General features: G+C 38.6%; 1 protein-coding gene across 4 annotated transcripts in view; it reads right to left on the reverse strand.

The window, feature by feature from the left end:
• The window catches only part of mettl16 (methyltransferase 16, N6-methyladenosine), a 130,295-nt gene that overhangs the window by 41,267 nt on the left and 64,216 nt on the right, over window positions 1-24,812 (reverse strand). For all 4 annotated transcript variants that reach the window (XM_080210816.1, XM_080210813.1, XM_080210814.1 and 1 more), the window contains exons 3-6: window positions 18,723-18,919; window positions 11,761-11,901; window positions 4,297-4,412; window positions 1,406-1,548 (exon numbers count right to left, since the gene is read on the reverse strand). In XM_080210816.1, coding sequence (XP_080066942.1) covers window positions 1,406-1,548; window positions 4,297-4,412; window positions 11,761-11,901; window positions 18,723-18,919 — 597 coding nt within the window. The remainder of the gene's footprint in view (window positions 1-1,405; window positions 1,549-4,296; window positions 4,413-11,760; window positions 11,902-18,722; window positions 18,920-24,812) is intronic.

The raw sequence follows: 24,812 nt of genomic DNA on the forward strand, positions 1-24,812 counted from the left end.
TCTGTTAGAATAATACTTTCCGTGGTCCCTGATTTTATTAGAAATTCTGTAAGTTTACAGCTTTTAATCTTTCATAATAATAAACAACTCACAATTTGACTGACTGATATTTTACATTGAGTTCTAAACTGGCAAAAATGCGCATCCGGTGATCAAGAAAAATTACCATGATATATTTAAATTTTAATATTTTGTTTTAGTGAGCATGTGTCACAAATCATAATTTTTCCATTAGCCTTTATCACGATAAAAGGAAAAGGCACTATCTAATGAACCAGGAACAACTGATTTGCTTAATAATGGATATTGTCAACTTCACAGTGATGTACAAAATGATTCATAAATTCTTCTGTGCACAGCTCAACAAATAAATGAAAACAAAGGCAGCTGTGGTCTGTGAACTTATGGCTAAAACCATCATGATAATTACATACCATTTAACTGGCCCTCCTATTTGCAAAAAAAAAGTTTAACTATCCACTCAACTCCATCTAAAGTGCAAACTTTACCAGCTTTTGTAACAAACAATGTGTCAACTTTTGCATGTTTATTAAGCTCAGTTAAATATGATCTTAGTGAATAGCAGATGCTTATAATTTTTTAAAGTACAATGTTTCCAGAGACAAATCCATTTGCGTTCAATCAATTTACTGTGTTAGATATTTTGCATTATAATACAAATAAAAAATTTAACTGCAGTTTCAAAGTTACAATAAATAAACCTTCCATGAAGTGCTCTGGGATGTTTTCCTATCTTTTTTATTATACAAATGTGAGCTGCTGTTTTGTTTTTATTGGTTCAAGGTTATAGAAATGACCAAGAACAAGTTACGTCTAAAGCAGAATAGATAGAGTGCATCGCTGCACAACGCAATGCCAATTTTACAACCCAAATGCTATCCAGATTGTTTCCTAAAAATTGCTAAGAATTATTGTTTTATTGTGACTCTGGTGAATATTTTTAAAACGATTGCCACTAATTTACACTATGTGTTAGCCAAGAGCATCAAACAAGTTTTCTATCCTTTTTTTAAATTGATAGTTTTGTTTGTTCTGCTGTTAATTGCAGCAGTTCAGCAACATTCTAGTAATATGACTATCAGTAGTCACCTTCAGGGTAGAATGGCAGAGTTCTTGTTCTTGGGAACTGGCAATATCTCTGTCTAATCATTTAGTCTCACAGCTATATGCACATAAATGGAAATAGTGCCAGCGAAATTCAGATCTAACAGGGCCGAAGATGTAAATCTTAACATTATGAACGTTGCAGTAAATAATATATTTACTTAAATATACTTAAATTTACATTTTGAAACATGCAATGATTGAGCTCAGGGTATGTCCTAAGATCTGCATCCCACAATAAAATGGTAATTGGAAAGAATGACTCTCCCACATCACTTGCCTCAGTCTTTTTTTCAGCTGCAGGCTGTCGTGGATAATTCTCTTTACAAATTCCAACTCTCCGCCCTCAGCCATAATTTCAGTAATTCCACCTGTATTTACAGAACTAGGAGGTGGACGAGTTGGATTCCTGGAGTTTACACCCTATTAATTAAAACATCAGTTAGAATCGAGGTACAATAGAATGTTTGATAATACTTGCTTCCTTTTACTTAATATAGCTATCACCTAGAGTTGAAAATGAAATTGTTAATGTAGCCTCTTGTTCATCACCTTACACACAATGGGCATTTGTGTAAATAACATAAAAAGTCAATGATGAGAAAATATCACTAAACCCGTTGAGGCTCATCCTTCTAGAGCTGTAAAGGAATATCATTTGCTCTTCAACTGACAGCACACAAAGTATAAATTTCCTGCAGCTGATGACCAAATCATGGCAAATCAGAAGGAACTAAGATCAATCCTCGGGGTTCTGCTGAAGATTTGTGCAGCAAGAAGTCTCACAACACCAGGTTAAAGTCCACAAGGTTTATTTGGTAGCACAAGCCACAAGTTTTCAGAGTGCTGATCCTTCATCAGGTGAGTGGGAGCTTTGTTCACAAACAGGGCACTTAAAAACACAATCTCAATTTACAAAATAATGGTTGTGAAGATTTGTGCACCAGAACTAGTTTCCCTCCAGCCAACCTATTCCACTACAGTTATGACACTTGCATCTACCTGGCAATTTGGTGATTCTTCATTCATGTCCTCCCCATAAAGGAAATGGTAAATCTCACATGGTTCACTACCAATCAAAAGAAAACCATTCTGCAACACATTTTGTTGGTAACAAAATACTAAATTACTTGTGAACCAGCAGTGAAGCACATCTCTGAGGTCTAGCTTCAAAACTTCCATCAGTGTGCATATGCAGAGTTCTTATGTCATATCATGACTATGTAGTCCCACAGCTATATTTACAAGAATTATGCCAATGTTAACTTATACTGTGTGTGACATTCAGTTAAGATTGGTGTGAACAACCGTGCAACTCACAGGTGAAAGAGAAGGTTCCAGGAACATCCCAATTATCCACCATACTGAACCCCACTCCAATGAGCATAAGAGACAAAGCTAAAATATTTTCAAGCACTTGCAAAAAGGAGCATGGGGGATGGTCTTACCCGGTCTCCTATTAAGGTCTTGATTATCACAAATTCAAGAGTCTGAGTAATTCAGTTTATTCCTCAAGACTTTAAGTGGCTGACTGCTTTGGACATAGTAAAAGTGATGGCCCTGGCAACATCTAGTTCTGCTGAAGATTTGTGCATCAGAGCTAGTTTCCCCTCCAGCCAAGCTGTTCCATTACAGTCCAGACACTTGCATCTATCCGGCAATTTGGTAATCCTTCATACATGCCCACCCCACAAAGGAAATAGTAAATTTAGCATGGTTAATTATCTATTATCCTCCTCGTAACTATTAGTAAAGTAACTGAAGTGCCATCAAGTGATACTTACTCCTCAATAACCTGTTCATTGAAGCTCAGTTTGAGTTCCATCAGCACCCCACAGTTTCAGAAAACAGTATTCAAAACCAGATAATTCTAACTTCCTGTCTCACTACTTTTTCACAGTTATGATTCTGGACGAATATTATACTAACATCCTTCTATGTTTATTTCAGTCTTTTTATTCATTCGTAGGATATGGATGTCGCTGGTTGGCCATCCCTAGTTGCCCTTGGGGGGCAGTTGGGAGTCAACTATATTCCTGTGACTCGGGAGTCACATGTAGGTCAGACCGGGTAAGGATTTCCTCCCTTAAAAAGGACATTAGTGAATCAGATGGATTTTTTTGACAATCGTGGTCACCAGTAGATTCTTAATTCCAAATACTTTTTTTTATTGAATTCAAATTCCACCATCTGCCATGGTGGAATTTGAACTGGGATCCCCAGAACATTAGCTGAGTTTCTGGATTAACAGTCTAGTGATAATACCACAAGACTATTGCCTCACATTCTGTCTTTTATTCGGCTCTTATATAAGCACACACACATCAATTTTATCATGTTGCATGTTTAACTTGTTTTCCTCCTCACTTTCTCCCTCACAGAGCTTTGCTTGACCATTCCATAACAAAAAAAGCTAGTAGGCAAGCAGGTGAACTATTCTATTCCTTAGTGGTTTAACATATAGAGATTGAGTGAAAAGAGCATTGATTACAATAGCCATGATCAAAATTTAAGGTATCTTTTGGAATGCAGCTCCATTCTTATACTAAGTTCTTTCCACTACTCCATTAACCCTGTAATTCTTTCAGCAGCAGATCAACTACCCCCCTGCAACACATTTTGTTGGTGACAAAATACTAAATTACTTGTGAATCAGCAGTAAAGCACATCTCTGTGGTCTAGCTTCAAAACTTCTGTCAGTGTGCATATGCAGAGTTCTTATGTCATAACATGACTATGTAGTCCCACAGCCTTAAGATGAAGTCCAGTCTTCAGATATGTCTTACAGATGAAACCAACTGTTGCCATCAGACCTGCACTATTTGTTAAAGGAAATATAGCTAATTTTTCAGCTAAGATGGGGACTAAGCGACGTAAGGTCTAAAAAAGGATGATGGTCAAATATTATTATTGAGCAGGAAATAGCTGAATGAACGCAAGAGATTCACGCAGGAAACCAGGGAATCATTCATTTGATGTGACTGACCATAGAATATGTGAAACATAATTTATAAAAAAACGATCATGGTAAATAGTTGATCATGGTGTTAAAGGTCAATTTCAGTGGGAATGTTGCATTGTCCAAATAGATTGAACAATTGAACATAAAAGGGAAAAGGGACAATATGAATTAAGAAAATATATTGGTAAGCAAATGATTTACAGATTTACCTTTGCTTCCAACTGATTAGCAAAGAATGGTGGGTTACACATACAGAAATCATAAACAATCTCCGATTCCTCTTTCAGAGCATCCATCAATAGTGTCTTCTGGGGTACCTTCACCACTAGAAAGAGACAAACAAATTATTCAGAAGTGCAAGTTGCAAGGCTGATGTAAGACTTTCAACCTTTCTTTCTTTTTGGTTTTATTTACAAGACTTTTCTGTGTGAAATATGTCTATTTTCCTTCTTCAGAATTGGCGAGGAGGAAAAGCTCACGAGACTACATAAAATAAATACTTAATCAACATCTCTGTAATGAAAAATGCATGCAGGAAATGCTCCATCCAGCTCATAAGACATTTAAATTATCTAATTTGTATTGCACTTCTTGTTGTTATGGGAGGTGAACACAGTACATCACTAAATTTTGTTTAGCAATTCAATATTTGAAAATGAATTGTAAGATTTGGCAATATTTTTCCATTCTCAAAAAGAATTCAATTAAAATTAAACCTAATATTTCATCTACTTTTGAGTTAATTTGGGCGCAAACCCATAATGATTGCAATGCCCCATATTGCACAGCTAATTAGTAGTAAAAGCCCAAAAGCATCTATTGAAGAAATACAATACTATAGGGTCTTAGTGTATTAAAATCTTATAGTTTCAGGGTTGAGTGATGTAAAACTTTTGATTAGGCAATGTTAATTTTGAAGCGGTCGGCACAACATTTATTGTGCCAGCTGTACATTGTTCCTGTTTATTCCACAAGGTATTGTGTTCAAATACAAAATGCTAATAATGTTTAAATTTTTAAAATGTACACTCTTACAATAAATGTACTTTTTGGTTACAACTTTACAACATAATATTCAAACTGAAAAGGATATATTTAAAATGTGTGGCTCAGCAAACGATTAGAGATGGTAGTAGTAATTATTTTTGTTTTTTATGAAAGCATGTTTGAAGATTACTGGGGAGTGCTTAGAACGTAAAGAGAGTGGGGAGAATTTTCCTGCAGGCTTATGGACCCAGACATCAAGACCAGAGAGGGGATCTTGAGCCCACTCTTGCCAGCACCAGGATTAGCATTGCAATCTTCCAGGGCGTCACCTCCAAACTGGCCATCTCTGGGATTGCTTCCTTAAGGCTCTTGATGCTACCAGGTTAATCAGAGGGATGGCAGCATCATAGCTAAGGCAGTCTCACCAGTAGAAGTGCTTACTGCTGTTTCAGGTCAGAACCACGAGTGCACCTCATCATGGAAGCATCCTTGCTAGCAAACACTTCAATAAATAGCCAGGGTATAAATTGCTAGGTTATTCGGAGTGGAAGGGAGACTGCTTCGCTGGACAGGTCTTGGGTGGAATTGCAACCTTTTGTTAATCAAGCTCTTCTTTGTCCCCTGGAGCTTCTGGCTGCAAAGACCCCTTGACCTGCTGCAGCAAGGATGTCTCCAGTGAGTTGTCAGCCTCTACACATAACGGAAGCTGCTGTGTCACAGGCGAAACAGTAGCAAGGCTGAAACATCGACCCTAATGGGTGTTAAATATTCAAATTGGCTGTCTGCCTTGGCAGAGCAGGCAGCTGACCTGTTTCCCATCCTGCCCCCGAGAAAGCTCTTCAGCAGCAAGAATGCATCAGGGAGCCGAGTCAACCCACCCCCACCTCCAAGCCTGCCACCACGGGACCAGGAAAACTCAGACAAATATTACTGCCTCCTCTGTCTTGAATAAGTAGGTGAGCAGCTGACAGAAGATCTTCCAGTTTAAATCTCCTAGGTACAACATAAGTAACGTTGTGACTCATGTGGCAGCTACTTCAGCCAGGATGTTTTAAATGAATCTTTTGATTTGATTCATTATTGTCACATGTATTAGTATGCACTGAAAAGTATTGTTTCTTATAAGCTATACAGACAAAGCGTACCGTACATAAAGAAAGAAAGGCAAGGGTGCAGAATGTAGTGTTACAGTCATAGATAGGGTGTAGAGAAAGATCAACTTAATATGAGGTAGGTCCATTCAAAAGTCTGACAGCAGCAGGGAAGAAGCTGTTCTTGAGTCGATTGGTACTTGACCTCAGACTTCTGTATTTTTTTTTCCTGACAGAAGAAGGTGGAAGAGGATATGTTCGGGGTGCGTGGAATTCTTAATTATGCTGGTCGCTTTTCCGAGGCAATGGGAGGTGTAGACAAAGTCAATGGAAGGTAGGCTGGTTTACATGATGGACTGGGCTTCCTTCACAACCCTTTACAGTTTTTTGCAGTTTTGGACAGTGCAGGAGCCACACCAAACTGTGATACAACCATAAAGAATGTTTCCTATGGTGCATCTGTAAAAGTTGGTGAAAGTTGTATTGGACATGCCAAATTTCCTTAGCCTCTGGAGAAAGTAGAAGCATTGGTGGACTTTCTTAACTATTGCATTGGCATGGAGGGACCAGGATAGGTTGTTGGTGATCTGGACACCCAAAAACTTGAAGCTCTTGACCATTTCCACTTCATTCCCATTGATGTATACAGGGCCTCCACTTCCTGAAGTCAATGATTATCTCCTCCATTTTGTTGACACTGAGGAACAGATTATTGTTGTCGCACCAGTTCACTCCAGATTCTCTATCCCTTTCCTGTACTCTGTCTCATCATTGTTTGAGATCTGTCCTGCTACAGTGGTGTCAACAACAATCTTAAAAATCGAGTTGGAGGGGAATTTGGCCACACAGTCATAGGTGTATAAGGAGTATAGTGAGGGGCTGAGGACATAGCCTTGTGGGGCACCAGCTGAGGATGATCATGGAGGTGTTGTTGCCTATCAATACTGATTGTGATCGGTGGGTTAGGAAGTCTAGGATCCAGAGATAAAGAGGGAGGAGTCCAGCCCTAGGCCGGCGAAGTTTGGAGATGAGTTTTGTAGGAATAATTGTGTTGAAGGCTGAGCTGTAGTCGATAAATAGGAGTCTGGCATAGCGTCTTTGTTATTCAGGTGTTACAGGGTTGAGTGTGCTGCACCATGTCGTAGCAACTTCAAGCCCTGGATTCCCTGCTTATACTTTTGCCATGGTGTATTGTGTGCTTTTCCTTCTCCACATTCTTTTATCAGTGATAGGCATACCTCAGAATTGTCAGCCTAAATTCTTGCTTCACCTATCTCCTTATAAACAAATGCATTGAGCATGGTTCACTCTCCTATCAGATTTATCTTTGGATCTTCCCAACATCTTGCTTTGTCAAAAGCTCCATGTAAATTCAAGTAGTTGTTCGTATGCCTCTTTTCTACTCTTGGAGCTGGAACAGCGTTTACCAGAGTTAAGCAGTGGCTGGAGTTCACAACATGAGTGTGGAGCATGGATTAACTGACAGACTGAAACTGACTGTTTCTGATTTGCTGACATCTTAGCTATCAGAAAATCTTACAGCTGTCAACTCTTTTCATGTTCCACACACTACACATCATTGCTATGTTAACCAACTCATTTCTGCCTTGCTGAATATTCCAACAGTTAAGGAAACAATGAATTGAATATTTGCATTAATGAAATGATTACAATGTGATACTATTCTGATAATTAAAGGTGCTGACAATCAAATCATACAAAATGAGCTCTGGCTATTTCTCATTCCATTTCTTTTTCAGTAAATGCATCAATTACTGAGCAAATACTGTAAAACATCAGCATTTCTTTTAGTCATTTTCTACACATCTGACTAACTATCATGCGCATCCACTAACATCCACGTCCTAATATCCATTATGATTGGCTGGACAGGATGATTACATGTTTAAATTTTGTCAATAATTATTTAATTGATCATAGTCAGTAAATCAACATAAATCCATTGTACCACACGAAGTCTCACTGTAAATAAAATTTCATTGAAAAGTCATGATGTATAAATACAGTAAAGAAAACAAGTCCAATAGAGCAAGACAATTCCAGATATTAGTTTCTGACAATCTTAGCCCTAGAGCAGAGCTGCATTTGAGCATGTTTGGAAAATGCTTCTTCCAACAACTTCCTGAGGGAAGTGTGGGAATATGGCAAAAAGGTAAATCCATACTTGTCTCAGTTTGTCCTTGGGTGTGGTTTGGCTATTTGTATCATTTGATTTCTTATATGATTTTGTTAGATGTTTTGATTTTTTTGGATCTCAGCTTTCCAAAATACATTAAGTCAGCTGCAGGTGAGCCAAGAATGAAACAAAACGGAATCAGGAAAGGTTGGATTTAATTATGAAATTAAAAAAGGAAAATGTACTCATTGTGACACTGAAATTAATGACTATAAATCTACTTTTCACAAAGTGAGACATGCTATTTATCATGTAACACAAGTCCTGCTATTCTATGGCTGGAGGGAAAGTCTTTTAAATAATGATTTCATGAGGCATCTTAAGAGTTTAACACTTTTATCTGAAATTTTGGACTTCAAGTCCTCCAAATCTACTGCACTTTCATGATGTTTATGAACATTGAGAGGAATGAGGTGGGAGAAGAATGAACAAAGAACTTTCAAAAAGGGTTATCTGCTCAAAATAGTAAATTAATTTCTTCAAAGACAAATGTTTTAAAAAATCATGCCACTATTAAAAATAATGCAAATCAATATAATTTAGATGAAACTGCAGTGCAAATACATTTAAATTTAACCAGTACAATGACTCATTATGAATATAAATGATTTTCACTTATGTTTCACATGTAATGTGTTACAGACAGGAAGGGGGCCATTTTGAACAGCCCTGATTTCTCCTCTCACCATTCGTCCATGCTTTAATTCACTTCCTTGCTTCTCATAATAATCAATGGCGTATTTCCCAACCTCTCAGGTTGGGTGTGATTCCATTTCCATTAATAACCACACAGCAAACTCATGCTAGGGTGAACTCAAACAGTTTCTTTATTTGCGCATACTCAAAACAAAAGAGGGGGGTTGCCATGTGATCCCCATGCACTCATACAGTAAAAAAATGGCAGCACCATGGTTAGCACTGCTGCGTCACAATGCCAGGATCCCAGGTTCAATTCCAGCCTCGGATCACTGTGGAGTTTGCACGGGTTTCCTCCAGGTTCCTCCCACAGTCCAAAGATGTGCAGGTTAGGTTGATTGGCCATGCTAAATTGACACTTGTGTCAGGGGGTTAGGAGGGTAAATGTGTGCGGCTACAGGAATAGGGGCTGGATGGGATTGTGGTCAGTACAAACTTGATGGGCTGAATGGCCTCTTTCAGCACTGTAGGGATTCTATGAGAAAAGAAATATGCACAGGGCACAGAAAAATAATTCTTGTTTTACGTTTGTCCAAAATTAATATGAGATATTCCTTTATGGAGGTTAGCAAGTTTAAAGTCGATGCTGTATAATTTACATTTCCAGTGGATAATTCCTTCAGATAATTTGGTTCCTCGGAAGTGTTAACACTGACTTTGCTTCAGTCTTCAATTTTCTCTTCAATATGTTCCAAAGCTCTCTCCATACTGAGAGAAAGTAGAATTAATGGAATAAGCCCCACAGCATCACAGTATAACATTGTAGCTGTGACAAAATTTCTGGGGGTACACTGCACTGCCTTCAAACTGATGGAGTGTTATTTTGCCATAGGCAGTGCTCCAAAATCACACTGGCAAGTGCACAAACGAGAGAGTAAAACTGACTGGAAAACAAATTGGAAACTTTTAATTCCAAGGATGCATTGATTTGGGATCCCTACACTTAAATTATGAGTCTAGCCTGTTCATCATATCTTTAATAATGATCACTCAGGATTGAAGGCTGGTCTCTGAAAAACTTTGACAGGTAAGTTGTGAGGAAATCTAAGCTTTGTGTTTAAAAAAAAAGCTTCTCATTCCCTTTAAATTAGTTAGAATCTTACATTCCAATGATTTTGAAGTTCTGATAAGATTATTTAAATCAGGTAAGTGTTTACAATAATTCTCGCAGACATTAGTAACTAAAAGTAACACCAGCTAGTGCAACTTCAGAGCCAGTTTGTTTTAACTAGACAGTTAAATTATTAGATTAGCTAACATGAAGAAAACAATTTAGAATGTGACACCTGGCTACCAAATTATAAATATCTAATTCTGGTTTATTGCCATTTCCCTGTTTTCCTTCACTCTATTACTGGCAAAAAAAATCTTTCAGTCAATATGGCCTTTCCCTGAGGAAACCCCTCTCCAAATCATGATGCCTCATCACTCCTTCAGTTCAATCGTGCCTTCAATTTCCTCACCTTAATTTCTCTCATCCTCAGTCAACTTCTCTGCTATGATGCCAAACCAAAATAATTTAATCTTGTGGGGCATTGACTTTTAGATGGTGCAATAGTTTTGATGCAGTTTAATCTTTAGAAGGGATGAATGGAGCAGTTTATACTCAATAGCATTATTACAATTCAATGAAAAATTTGCATCCATTTTAACAAACTTTAAGCTAAATTCCAATCTACATATAGCAGGAATGCTAGGGCGAGTGATTCAACATACAAGAAAAACTGAAAATCATGGGGCCACTTCCCATACCTCTGGCCGAGTTAGTGTTGGAGTTATTCTCCCTTATAGTTCAAACTGCCTTTCTGCTGATAGGTTTGCTGATCAGGCCCTGATGTGGTGGATTAATAATGCTGTGCTCACACTGACTACTTGTTATCTCCTTGACATTTGCCAGTAGTTGACTTCTGCTATGGAAAGTAAGAAAATGTATAATATTTGTTGTGGGATATCATCAGATTAAATTTGCTTCAGATGTGATGATTTTTCAAACCAGCATATAAGGTCATGGAAGTTCGACATGTGCTGAAATCTTTATGGTCTTTTGCACCAGTTACACTGACTGCGGGCTAATTGCACCAAGAAAAGCAGTGCAGCTGAATGGAAACTTCAACTCAATATGTTTTGCTAAAGCTTTCAACAGGCAGAATGTTCAGTGCCATGGACCTTGACACATACGTTTAAATCCCAGTCTCCAATGGCATTTGCATCCCCACAGGAAGCAAATTACTATTCATTGACAACGTAAGCACCAAGAGTGCTGCCTGATCTGAATCAGCCCGCATTTAGAATGTCAGAAATTATAGCATTGCCAGAAGTTAAAGCATAGACAATTTAATTTGCCCTTTGGTCCAAGATAAGAAAAAGTACAACTGAGGGAAGAGCATGAATGGCAAAGAGAAACTAATCTCCTGTGACAGGATTACAAATTTAGGAACAGGAGTCAGCCATGTACTTGCTCAAACTTGCATCTCCATTCAGCGCGATCATGGCTGATGTGTGACCTAACAGTAGACTTGCTTTTGCTCCATAATCCCTTAATACCTTTGGTTAACAAAAATCTATCAATCTCAGATTTAAATCAATAAAGAGGTTTTGAAGACAAATTGGGATTCCTAGAATGCTAAGTTTTATAATAACTTAATGACAAGTCACAAAGTCATTTCTCACAGATCTAAGAAAATACATTCCTTTTTACCAACCTTTAATGAGGTCAGAAAGATTGTTTTGTTCCACATTTTGCTTTGCATAGTTAAAGCACATATCGTCCACTTCAGTTGCAAGAAAGAACCAACCATTCATAGTGGCTCCAAGCAAAGGGTAAATGCAGGAGGCCCCCGTTCCTGAAAGGTAAAAACATTATTAGTTATTAAACTCAAATTTTGATAAATGTATAAGAATTAGTTCTACATATGGTAAAGTCCATTGAATAGAAGGTGAACCTCTGTCAGTGATAAGTAATTGACTGGGTTGACTCAAACTATCAGTGGTCATTTACAAGTTTCTCATTCTGTCTAGCTTTACCCAATGTAAATAAAGCCATTTGAAAATAAACTTCTAGCATATTTGAAGAGCAGACTGTTTTTGCTGTACTTCAGCAAGGAATAAAGCTGCCAACGGGTGCAATAACTGCTTCTTGGTAAGTTACATGACCAAAATGGCCGAAAACAAAGTGGGTAAAGACAAATCTTCAGTCAGTCTTCTGTTTTTTTAAGATATTTCTCATCCTCATTTGTTTGGTCCTATCAAATATGCAGAGTGGGCTCGTTATGAAACAAACAGTCGCACAGTTTTTATGTTACCAAACTTGTAATGCAGAACAAAAACAGAAAATGCTAGAAAACCTCAGCAGATCTGACAGCATCTCTGGGGAGAGAACAGAGCCAACATTGAGTCTAAATGACCCTATTCTCTTTGCTCTTAGCTCTGAAGGGTCATCTGGACTCGAAATGTTGTCTCTATTCTCTCCCCATAGATGAAACCTGCTGAGATTTTCCAGCATTTTCTGTTTTTGTTTCAGAATCTAGCATCCACAGTATTTCGCTTTTACTAAAATCCAGAAGCCTGGATTAATGATCCAGAGACAGAAATTCAAATTCCACACTGGCAGCTGGGAATTTGAATTCAGTTAATGAAATTAATCTGAAAAAAAAAACTGGTATCAGTAACGATGGTCATGAATCCACCAGATTGTTCTAAAAAACAATCTGGTTCACTTACGTCCCTTGAGGAAGGAAATTTGCTATCCTTACCCGGTCTGGCCAGTCTACAACTCCAGACCCACAGCAATGTGGTTTATTATTAACAGCCCTCTGAAATGGTCAAGCAGTCACTCAATGGTCAATTAGGAATACGCAATAAACACTGGGTTTGCCAGTGACACTTGCACCCTGTTAATGAATTTTTAAAAATTCTCAATCAGCTATAAAAGATGTAAAAATATCCTGTTTTAGGTTGCCCTCTTCTCCTCCCCACTCCACTTCCCATAAATCTTTTGGTTAAGATCCGTACATCTGTTTGGTTCCTCCGGTGGCATCCCAGCTGAGATCACAGACTTGCCATCTGAGGAACTGACAGCACGAATGAATGCATTAATACCTTCTGATGCATTACAATAGTTTGCAGTGAGCATTTTGAGAAAGGCAGGTAGAGTTGATATTATTCGCTGGTCCACAAATAATAGCTAAATTAGATTAATTTATTTTTGGGACTGAGATTAGACCGTGACTACAATTCATTGTACATTACTTCATGTGGTAATGGTATTCCACAAAGTTGGATAATTCAACAATGAAAAATAACACAAAATTGCATGGGCTTAATGCTCCTGAGGAAAGACCTATAAAACCTATCCTTTCAGTAAATGACAAGCACTGCATCCTTTTAATTAGGCTACCAATCTCATGCATATGTAGAAACCAAGAAAGCTGCAGTTGCTTCCTGGTAATTGAGTTCAACATTTTAGTATTGTGTTTTACCACATAGGTATACACTACTTTTCAATGAAATTCTTTTACTAATATTCATCTGACAAAAGAGAAGGAAAATAGATAGAACATGAAAATATATTTGTTATCGACACCTAAAAATATGATCAAATGTACAGAAAACACAGGGCTGCAAAGTTAGAATTTAACCTACGTGGATACATCTGTCACAATTCAATATGACATCAGTATATTTCTGTCAAGGAAAGCCGTAGGCAATATTCTAGTCAGGATGCTTTTGGAAAAATGGCTAATGAATAGTAAGAATGCCATCTCCAGTTTAAAACATATGATTGATGACAATTTTTGGCATTTGATGGCAACTACTAGTTCATATGGTATTTTAGTCCAAGAATCAGTGGCAATAGATTCAGCACTGAAGTATGTACTTCTTCATTGTTCATCATTCTTCATCCGGGTTTCCATTTTGTCCTTTGATTCTTCACCCCACTCTACTTCTGTACGTAGTGATTCCACCTGAGTTATTGAGGCAAGAACAACATTCCTGCCACTGATGGAAATGATTATTCATTCGTGTTTTCACAGTGGGTACTGTTGACTATTTTACCAAACAAGGTATCACATCTGAACTTGATTCTGACATTCCTGCAAACACATTTTCTATCTATCAGAAACTAAAACACAGTATGGTTTGTTTCATTATTTCAAACCAAGATGTTTAAAGCCATACTGTGATGCTTTCCTCTGCCATCTCAGCTGATAGCAGTTAACTGAGTACACACCAGCAAACAAAGTTGTAATTTTTTGACCTGCACCATTATTCACATGTGTAGTATGTCTTCCATTAAGCAGACAAGGAACAAAAAGCTGTCTGTTTGAATGGCCGAGTAGCTTGGTCAACATTTGATTATTCAAAAATAAAATTTTAAAAACTGTTGTCATGTCCCTAAGACATGAAAGAAATCATAAACCATACCTTTTTGTTTATTTAAAAAGTGGGCTTTGCTAAACATAAGAACATAAGAAATAGAAGCAGGAGTAGGCCATCTAGCCCCTCGAGTCTGCCCCGCCATTCAATAACATCATGGCTGATCTGTCGTGGCTCAGTTCCACATTCCCGCCCTCTCCCCATAACCCTTAATCCCCTCTCTTATCAAAAACCTATCAACCCGCGTCTTAAAAATATTGAGCGAGGCAGCCTCCATCACTTCAACGGGCAGAGAATTCCAGAGATTCACCACCCGTTGAGTGAAGAAGTTCCTCCTCAATTCCGTTCTAAACCGCACCCCCCCTTATCTTGAGGCTGTGCCCCCTAGTCCTACTGTCCTTTCTGAGCGGGAAGAGTCTCTCCACCTCTATCCTATCCATCCCATTCAACATCTTATACGTCTCAATGAGATCCCCCCTCATTCTTCTAAACTCTAACGAGTACAAGCCTAGTTTATTCAGCCTCTCCTCATAGCTCAATCCCCTCAACTCCAGCATCAGCCTAGTAAACCTCCTCTGCACTCCCTCCAAGGCCAAAATATCCTTGCGTAAGTGCAGCGACCAAAACTGCACACAGTACTCCAGCTGCAGCCTCACCAGCGCCCTATACAGCTGCAGCAAACCTCCCTACTTTTATATTCAATCCCCCTCGCTATGAAGGCCAGCATCCCATTCGCCTTCCTGACCACCTGCTGCACCTGCAGGCTGGGTTTTTGCGACTCATGCACAAGGACCCCGAGGTCCCTCTGCACCGTCGCATGCTGCAATTTTTCGCCACGTAAGTAACAGTCCTTCCTACCATTATTCCTACCAAAGTGGACAACCTCACATTTGCCAACATTAAATTCCATTTGCCAGTTCCTGGCCCATTCGCCCAGCCTATCTAGATCCTTCTGCAGGCTCTCCACACCCTCCGCACAATTTGCCGTTCCACCAATCTTGGTGTCATCAGCAAATTTCGACACCATACACTCGGTTCCCTCCTCCAGATCATCTATATAAATGGTGAATAGCTGAGGCCCCAGCACCGACCCCTGGGGCACTCCACTAGTCACCATCCGCCAATCCGAATAGCACTCATTGACCCCCACTCTCTGCCTCCTATTTGACAGCCAATCCTCTATCCACGCTAACACCGTACCCCCAACTCCATGCCCCCTGACCTTCTGCAATAACATCTTGTGAGGCACCTTGTCAAACGCCTTCTGAAAATCAAGAAAGGCCACATCCACCGGCTCTCCTCTATCCACCGCCCTAGACACATCCTCATAGAACTCCAATAAGCTTGTCAGACACGACTTCCCCTTAACGAAACGGTGCTGCGTCTGCTCTACCAAACAATTCTCCTCAAGATGCCTCGCTATTTTCTCCTTGATCACGGATTCTAACATTTTTCCTACAACAGACGTTAAACTAAACGGCCTATAATTCCCCGCCTTTTGCCTGCCACCCTTCTTAAACAACGGCGTAACATTAGCCGTTTTCCAATCTTCCGGCACTTCCCCAGAATCCAGCGACGTTTGGAAAATAATCACCAAGGCATCCACTATCACCTCCGCCATTTCCTTCAGAACCCTTGGATGCATTCCATCCGGTCCTGGGGACTAGTCCACAATGATTCATAAACCATGATTCAAAAGTTGGCTATAACTACTCGAAATTTCCAACAGCACTTACAAGACAAAAGCTCAATCCTCTATCCTTGTGGGATCACATACCTCTCATTGTGGGAACATTTAGCAATCAACTAAACCAGGAAACAGCAGAGGATCTGTTTCTCCAGCCTGATCCTGTATCAAAAGGAGAGCCATTAACATTCATTATACCTGTAGGGATGCTAATAGCCACCATCTATCTCCTAAGGTAAACAATGGATTTTGACCAGAGGCATAGAAACTGCTTGTCAGCCTGCAACTGTGTGGTTAAAGGACAACATCACATGACCTAAGCTTCTGGCCTTTGGCAAGTTTTAATATTACATTTCTAGACTTGCAACTCAGTCTGCTGTTTAATCTCAAAAACCACAACAGGCCATCACCCTGACCAACAGCTTACATCAAGTCCAAACCTTCTCAAAACCTGCTTCTCTGGAAGATTCCTACCATTGTCTGCTAAACAGACCAAATCGCTGAATACTAACCTAATTTTGCTGAGTCATGATCAATTTTAAAGGAATTCTGCAACTCCTGCTTCAGTGCGCTGAACCTGCCTAAACTGCAACTCCTCCATGATAGAACCCTCTCTGAGCTCTGACTTTCTGGATTCTGGCAATCACGTGAATCAAAATCCACATCCTTTTCCTTTTAAGTATAGTTGTAACTCCTCTTTCCTATCTTCTTATTGTGTGCTTGTATACGCATGACGTTGCAACCATCCTCCCAGGTTTGAGCATATGAATAAACAATACTTCCAATTTAACTCAGAGTTTACAGTGAGTCACTTTAAAAATTGACTTCACAAACCGAGGGTTTGGGGAAATATGCCACAACTTATTTCAAAATTAAAACACCTCGGCATATGGACAGCAAAAAAGTGAAGGAGTTCAGGCTTGCCTCTCCCCTGTCTGCACCGCTGTGAGGCCACATTTAACAGTCTGTGTATATGTAACTTGATAGTGTTTAATTGGGACAACTAGTATAGACAGTAAAAAGTCTGACAACACCAGGTTTTAGTCCAACCGATTTATTTGATAATACTCACAAGCTTTCGAGGGGACTGCCTCTTCTCGGTTGGACTAAAACCTGGTGTTGTCAGACTTTTTACTGTGTTTACGCCAGTCCAACGCCGGCATTCCCACATCATGACAACTAGTTTAGGACAGACTTAACAACACAGGAGAGAGCAGTGGAGGTTACTTAAGCTGGTTGACAACTTGTGCCAATAAATGTCTGAACTAACCTGGTTTAATGGCAGTTTAAGACGGATATTATGTAAAACATTAAGATTTGGAACATGATCAGTTTACAACTGCAAATGACGATCATGATTTGGATTACACTGGATTTTTGATGACTATAACGGTATTATTTCCTATCCTATTAATTTCCTTCTAAAAAGAACACTCAATTCTCATTCTCTCAGACAATATATTTGGGAGTTTATTTACAGCACTGTTGTCAAAAAGATTGATGGTTCTTCTTCATAAAGAAACATCACGGGAGTCATAATCAGCTGTACATTTGCCTTGATAAGTGGTAATGCCAAGGTTTCTGTATTGAACTATAGTACAAACCCCAGATTCCCACAAGTTGGGCTTTAACTTAGTGTAAGATATCCCTGGTCCCGATGGTAAGTTGAATAAACAAAGAATCAGCATCTATGGGACACAGGCAGATTAAGAGCTGTGGCCAGGATTTCACCGGTAGGGCTAATTATTGTATTTACGTCAGAATGGAATAGCATTACTGGATGACGATTTAGTGCTATACAATTTAAACATTTTCTGCTGTTATAGGATTTGAGGTTTACTACAACACTGAGATTTCTAAATTATTCAAGCTCTTGCAGCTCTGTAGACTGAAAACCACCAGTATCATCTAAATATCACAATGCATCAGCTAAGTCTTTTGCCAAAACAACTTACACAACTTTTATCTAAGAAATGTCAGAAGCATAATGCCTTAAAGTGATAACACAATGCACTACAAAGGGTCAGAATACTAACTCATCCTTACGATTTGTGATGTGGCAAGTTACCAACCTTGAAAACTCAGAAGTCAGAAGTCCAAAGCATCTCCCAAGTAGAAAGAAAAAACAGACAGGAACTCACCCTCATCGACAAAAAGAAACAAGCCCAATTTACACTGGGCTGCTTCCAGGCAATAGCAGCCACTGAACCAGTCACCCCTCCTTCAGTTTCACTTAGTGTCATTCCATAAAGTACTGTCACAAGGCTTACCAATAATTAATATAGGAAATAGCCTGGAACCAATGTGCTTTAATTTTGCATTACCAAGACTTCGCCAATTATTTTAGCACTTTAAATTATTCTCACTGATACTGTAAAGCTCAAAATGTTCTCCAAGTTTCGTGGGACAAGATCTATAATTCTGTCGCCCACTGTTTTCTGGACTAAGTAATGCATTATGAAACTTTTACATGCCTGACATTATACTTTACTGATCCTGGTGATACTGAACTGAAAATTTGCTCATTTGGGGTTCAACATGAAATAATCAATCCTTAGCGATACTTTGATGAAAGAGAAAATGAAAACTGAGGCTTTATACCAATGTCAATTCCTCGGATGAGTTTACTTTTAACAGTGTCACTGCCGATCAGGTCTTCAACCCAATGAATGTAGTTGAGCCGCAAAGGAACAGTAGGAATCAATCTCTCCAATGGGATGTCAATCGTCAGTCCAAAGTCCTCCTTCAATAGTGTACATGTAAGGGCTCTGACTGCCTCAGGATCTTTAAAATTTAAACTGAAAATGAAAGAAACAGATGTTCACATTCAGAAGCAAATTTCTGCCAGGTAAAAGCATTATGGCATTTTGCTCTGCAGCAAGACACACCAGAAATAGCACACTCCACTATGCCTGCCAGAATCAAATAGTTTGCATTTACCATCAAAGTTCACATATGAAGAATGACCACTTAAATAAAGACTTGGAGAACTCTATTTGCCTGTGAATCCTTCAAGAAAGGATGCGTAAGTGCCAAAACAATAAAAGCAGAAAACATGCCTCCCTCTTTCTGGAAGGATGTGATTTTAAATAATTGGTCTCGTGCATCATCTAACCAACCCATTAAGTTCACTTCCCTCACAGCAGCTGAAATGGCAAACATAACATTGAGTAATTACATCCATCACTATTCCAAGTATTATTGAAGGAAAGATGCAGATAGTTCTACACATCATAATGAAAATGCCAGTTCTGACAGTGCAACAGAAATACATCTCTTCGAGAAACTGTTAATACATGTTTGTTGGCAGATTGGTGGCAACAAAGTCACAATATCTGTGATTCTACCAACAGCGATACAAATTAAGGATTCTGTTTCCTTAAACTGTGTGCGGCTTCTTCATTACTCAAATCATTAATATCCAGCTGGAGCAACACACTATGGGTAGAAGTTTTGTATTGCAGAAATGAACAGGCTAAGGAATCCAATTACCATCAATGGGGTTTGAAGTGTATGTTTTATAAAATGACCCCATTATTCAAGGGCAAATACATGATATACAACAACATAGTGCAGAATAACACTACAGATATAGATTGTTGTGTGCCCATTCAAAATACAAGCCTATATTTAAATAGTTGACATGCACTTGCATGCTGAGTACATAAAGTGAATTCCGTCCACATTAAAAGGCAAAATGTGTCTCGCATTTATAAAGCCAAAAATCCAAATTGGATTCACAAGGTAATGGTGAATCTATATGAAACTCAGTAAAATTGGAATTGGAATACTGAGTGTAGTTTGGGCTCCATACAATAACAGGCTAGTTGCAGAAAGAGATGTAGCACAGGTTCAGGAGGATTCTGCCTGGTACAAGGAAAAATAAAAACTGGTGTTGTTTTCAGAAAATCAGAAGGTATTATTAACACAAGCAAGTGACTGAGGAGGTGGTGATTTGGTCTATCATACATGTTCCAATTCTTTACAAAGGGCTACCCAATTATTCGTACTTCCCTGTTTTTTCTCTCTCCATGTCTTTCTTTTACATGCATGTATTCAATCTCCTCCTTTTGGAAGATACTACTGAATCTGCTTCTACCACCTTTCAGGCAATGCAATAAAAATGTACTTGCATTATTAGACAATTTACTGGCTGGTATCAGCATTACTTTTCAGGCAATTATGGAAATGTTGTTAAAAACTGGATACCATTCTTAATAATTTGTCCATGGGATGTGGGTGTCACTGGCCAGACCAGCATTTAACGCTCATCCTAAATTCCTTGAAAAGGGCATCACAACAGCATAATTTATACAGAACTTCAGGCTGCGACACTCTGCATTACTTATCAAACTTTCTAGACTGTACAAATATACACTTTTAGTTTAATTACTAGGAATAGAGAGGTTTTAAACAAATATATTATTTATTCAATCATTTATTTTACTGATAGATAATTTCAATCAAGTTGAAGTTACTGTGGATACTGTTCCTATAGCAACCAAGACATCTTTATTAACAATGGGTTATTTTAAACTGATAAAACAGTATACTTCAAACAGGCGATGTACATCAGGGTCAGAATCTCAGTAACTAATCTGCCATCTAACTAATATGCAAATCCATAATTTCCATATTTAGTCATAATACAATTTATGCATTCAGAAAAATGACTAAGGCACAACAAAATTCTGTTCTACTACCTTCACAATTATTTTTTAAAATCTTCCCTTTTACCCAAAGAAACCCTTGGCTAAGAGGATAGGACAATCAGAAATACAGTACATGAATTTTGACAAGAATGCAACAAGAATGTTCTTTGCAAAAGCTTTATACAGCATTAATTTTGTGTCCGTTAACCTTTGCCCTTCACAATAAATATAACCTTAATGAAACACTGGGGGAAATTCTCCGGCCATTCAAACCTGCAGAATTTTCTGGTCCACTGACAGCGCACCAGCTTCTGTGTCAAAGAGAAATCCCACTGACAGCAGAGGAACCAGAGAATCCTACCATCAGTGAACAGTGCGCCACTGCAACCACCGAGGAACACACACTGGGAGGCTGGAGAAATCCCCCCAACCTAAGTATTCTCAAACTTCAAGAGCAAGCACCTAATCCACAAAAATTAGATCGCAAGTTGTTCTGATTTGCAAAGTCAGTCCGCACGCCACTTTTGGGTTAAATCTCCAGAACTGCATTTCAGTATTAAGATAAAGAAAGCTAAGAAATTAATGTAAGTTAAATGAAACAGGAAAGTATACCGCAATAAGCTCACTTTTAGTTTTTTTTTGAGGGTAGGTTGATTTCCTACGGGGAAGGTACAATATGGTCAGTTCCTTAAATAATACATAAAACTCAAATATACAAGCTGTGTAATTGTCATCCATTCAAAATTAAGTATAATCCACTTTTATGTTTTTACTGACATTCACGATATCAAGAAATCAAATATTTGACATTGCTCATTAAAATTTGTACACTGCTAGTAATTGAAAATAGTGAAATGGACTGCAGATTTGAAAGAATTTATTAAACTAGAAACTGTTGAGAGTATAGAATGAATTCAAATTTAATAATTTTCCAATAAAAAGCTAATATTGCTCATTAATTATATTTTTCTCCCCTCCAAAATTCTCCTTGCTGGGACAAAGTTTCACAAAAGGTGAAACGTTACAGTACTTCATAAATGTGACAACTGAGTTAGTCTAGCTCTGTTTTTATTACATTGAACTGCAGGATTCGAGTGTTTCAGTGAATGAGAAGAAATGGATGGAATTGTAAAATACAATCAGTGGTCATGGCCAATATCCATATGCAAACAGCAGTAAAATGCCAGCAGCAATACAAGTTGAGAAAAGTTGAGCAAAGCCTAACCCTGTTCTTACCCAATCATTATGCATCCACTTTTACAGCCAGAATTGGGAATCAAGAAGTCTGTCCGATTTTTTTCTTTCTGAACTCAGTGGCGCAATAATTAGTTGCTTCAACCCTTTCCAGAGCCAGGTAATACAATTCTCAAAAGATTGAACCTGGGACACCCTGCTCTGCATCACTGAAGTGATACAGAATTCACTCATTAGGGGAACTGATTTTGAAAAACAAAAGTAATGAATATTGTTTTTTTTCCTACATTTTGGCCCTTCCATTACTGTTACTTTGTGTCTAAAGCAATAAATTTCACTAGTCAACTGCTTCCTCTAAAAAAAAGTAAAATAATACGTGCCTTGATCTGGATGAGAACATATGAAAATTATGGCACTAGAATCAAACATAGGAATCATGAAACATGCCTAATTAATACTACACTATCAAATTGTCCCTCATTCATAGAATCCCTAAAATGCAGAAGGAAGTCTTTGACTCATCAAGTCTGCAACAATTATCCAATTGATCATCTTACCTAGGCCCTATCTCTGTAACCCCACATATTTACCTCGCTAAACCCCCAACCTACATATCTTGGGAGACTGAGCGGCAATTTAGAAAGGCCAATCCATGTAATCTACACATTTTTGGACAATAGGAGGAAACCAGAGCACCCGGGAAACTTACAGGGAGAACATGCAAACTCACTCAGCCGAGGCCAGAATTGTACCCGTGTCTCTGGTGCTGTGAGGCAGCGTGCTAGCCACCGTACTACTGTGCTGCCCCTGTTAAGTTCATCTTGATTTTTCTGTTTGGTGCTCATGACCTTGTCAGAAAGCATATCTTATTCACTCATTAAAGAAATAACCTCTAACCTGAAAGTTAATAATGTCTAATTAAATGCAGATTATGATTCTGACTATCTTTCTGTTAGTATTTTGCACTCTGTCCCAGCTATCCATTATTAGCTGTAGAATTTATTGGTAAATATGGAAATGACAAAAGCATTTCTCAAAGATCAGCTGGAATCAGCTTGTATCAACATAACGATCCTAAATACATTCAGCAAAACTTCTGCATGTAACCATAACACTTCTGAAACACCAGGCCATCATGACAAGAAAAAGCCCTCTTACACTGTGTGAAAATGGCAAGGATTATTGAGCCAAAAAAATTGCTGGAAAGTGGAACATGCATGCATACATGCACATGCTTAACAGAATTAAAAAATGCAATCTGTGCAAGTTAGGTGAATATTGAAGCAGAAGGGTGTTACACTGGACTATGAACAGAATCATAAATCAGTGCCAATAAGAACATAATGATATATATAAAGGCAAAATAATGACCAATTAAGATTCCAATACATTATTAACAAGCCAAAAAATCTCAAACCTTTCTATTAAAGATACGCAAGTGTAAAAAAGTGTCTTGTGGAGTTTGCACATTGTCCTCATATCTGCATGGGTTTCCTCTGGGTGCTCCGGTTTCCTCCCACAGTCCAAAGATGTGTGGGTTAGGTTGATTGGCCATGCTAAAATTGCCCTTGGTGTTCTGAGATGCGTAGGTTAGAGGGATTAGTGGGTAAATATGGGAGTAGGGCCTGAGTGGGATTGTGGTCAGTGCCAAATGGCCTCTTTCCGTACTGCAGGGATTCTATGATCCTAGGAAAGCCAGAATGAAAAAACAAGGCTCCAGACTGGACACAACCGTGCCAATTCCAGATTGTTCAGGCAGAAGATGATGTTTACAATGAACATCTGTCTCCTTTTAAAGCATGATATTGTCAATTTTAGTTATAACAATTTTCCTGACAGCTGTCCTGTGCATGGTTTGTTGGAAAATATGCTATAGTGGCAAAAAAAATCCTATGAATAATTTATTACTACATTTTCACTTTGGAATACGAGGTTGGAATGTTGTTCATATTGAGCAATGAAATCGGGGTTTTTAAGTACAACTTCGATCTTTCACCTGAGAATGGGTACAAATGAAATATTTGTTTCATTTTGGCCATGAAACAAATATAAGGACTAAATTAGCACAGTTTCTAGCTGGTTCGTTAACAGATTCTGCTCATCAGGAATTTACAGTGCATATATATTAGGTATTCTAACATTTTGCAATCTTTTGAAGGAATGCTTTAAGACTTAGCTTAGAATAGTCAGCTTGAAAATTACACCTGGCAATTGGGTGAACCAACCAATTAGGCGAACCAACCAATTGGGCAATCTTTTTTTTTTTACAGCTCCCAGGTTAGGCACCCTTTGTTTTATCACCTTCCACTTTCATGAGAAACGGGAAAAAAAGGATGCTGAGAATTAAGGAAAATTTTGGGTTAGAGATTGGTATGAATTTTTTTTGCCAGCGATGCCCACATCAGTGTACAGTGGTTAACATTGCTGCCTCACGGCGCCAGGGACCAGGTTTAATTCCTGGCTTCAGTCACCATCCATGTGAAGTTTGCACATTCTCCCTTTGTCTGCGTGGGTTTCCTCCCACAGTCCAAAAGACGTGCTGGTTAGGAGCAATTGGCTAAATTGTCCCAGTGTACCTGAACGGACGCGAGAGTGTGGTGACTAGGGGATTTTCACAGTAATTTCACTGCAGTGTTAATGTAAGCCTACTTGTGACTAATAAATAAACTTTAGAACTTTAACTTTAGGTCTCGTGAAAGAATAAGAAAATAAAGTAGGGGTGCAGAGAGGTGTAGGGACAGAATTCCAGAACTTAGGGACTGGAATGATTAAATCAGGGATGCACAACAGACCATAATTAGATAAACACAGATATATCAGGGGATTGAGGGGCCAGAAGAGTTTA

This window comes from Carcharhinus amblyrhynchos, chromosome 23 (genome assembly GCF_965287045.1).
Source record: "Carcharhinus amblyrhynchos chromosome 23, sCarAmb.v2.hapA, whole genome shotgun sequence".
Classification (NCBI taxonomy): domain Eukaryota; kingdom Metazoa; phylum Chordata; class Chondrichthyes; order Carcharhiniformes; family Carcharhinidae; genus Carcharhinus; species Carcharhinus amblyrhynchos.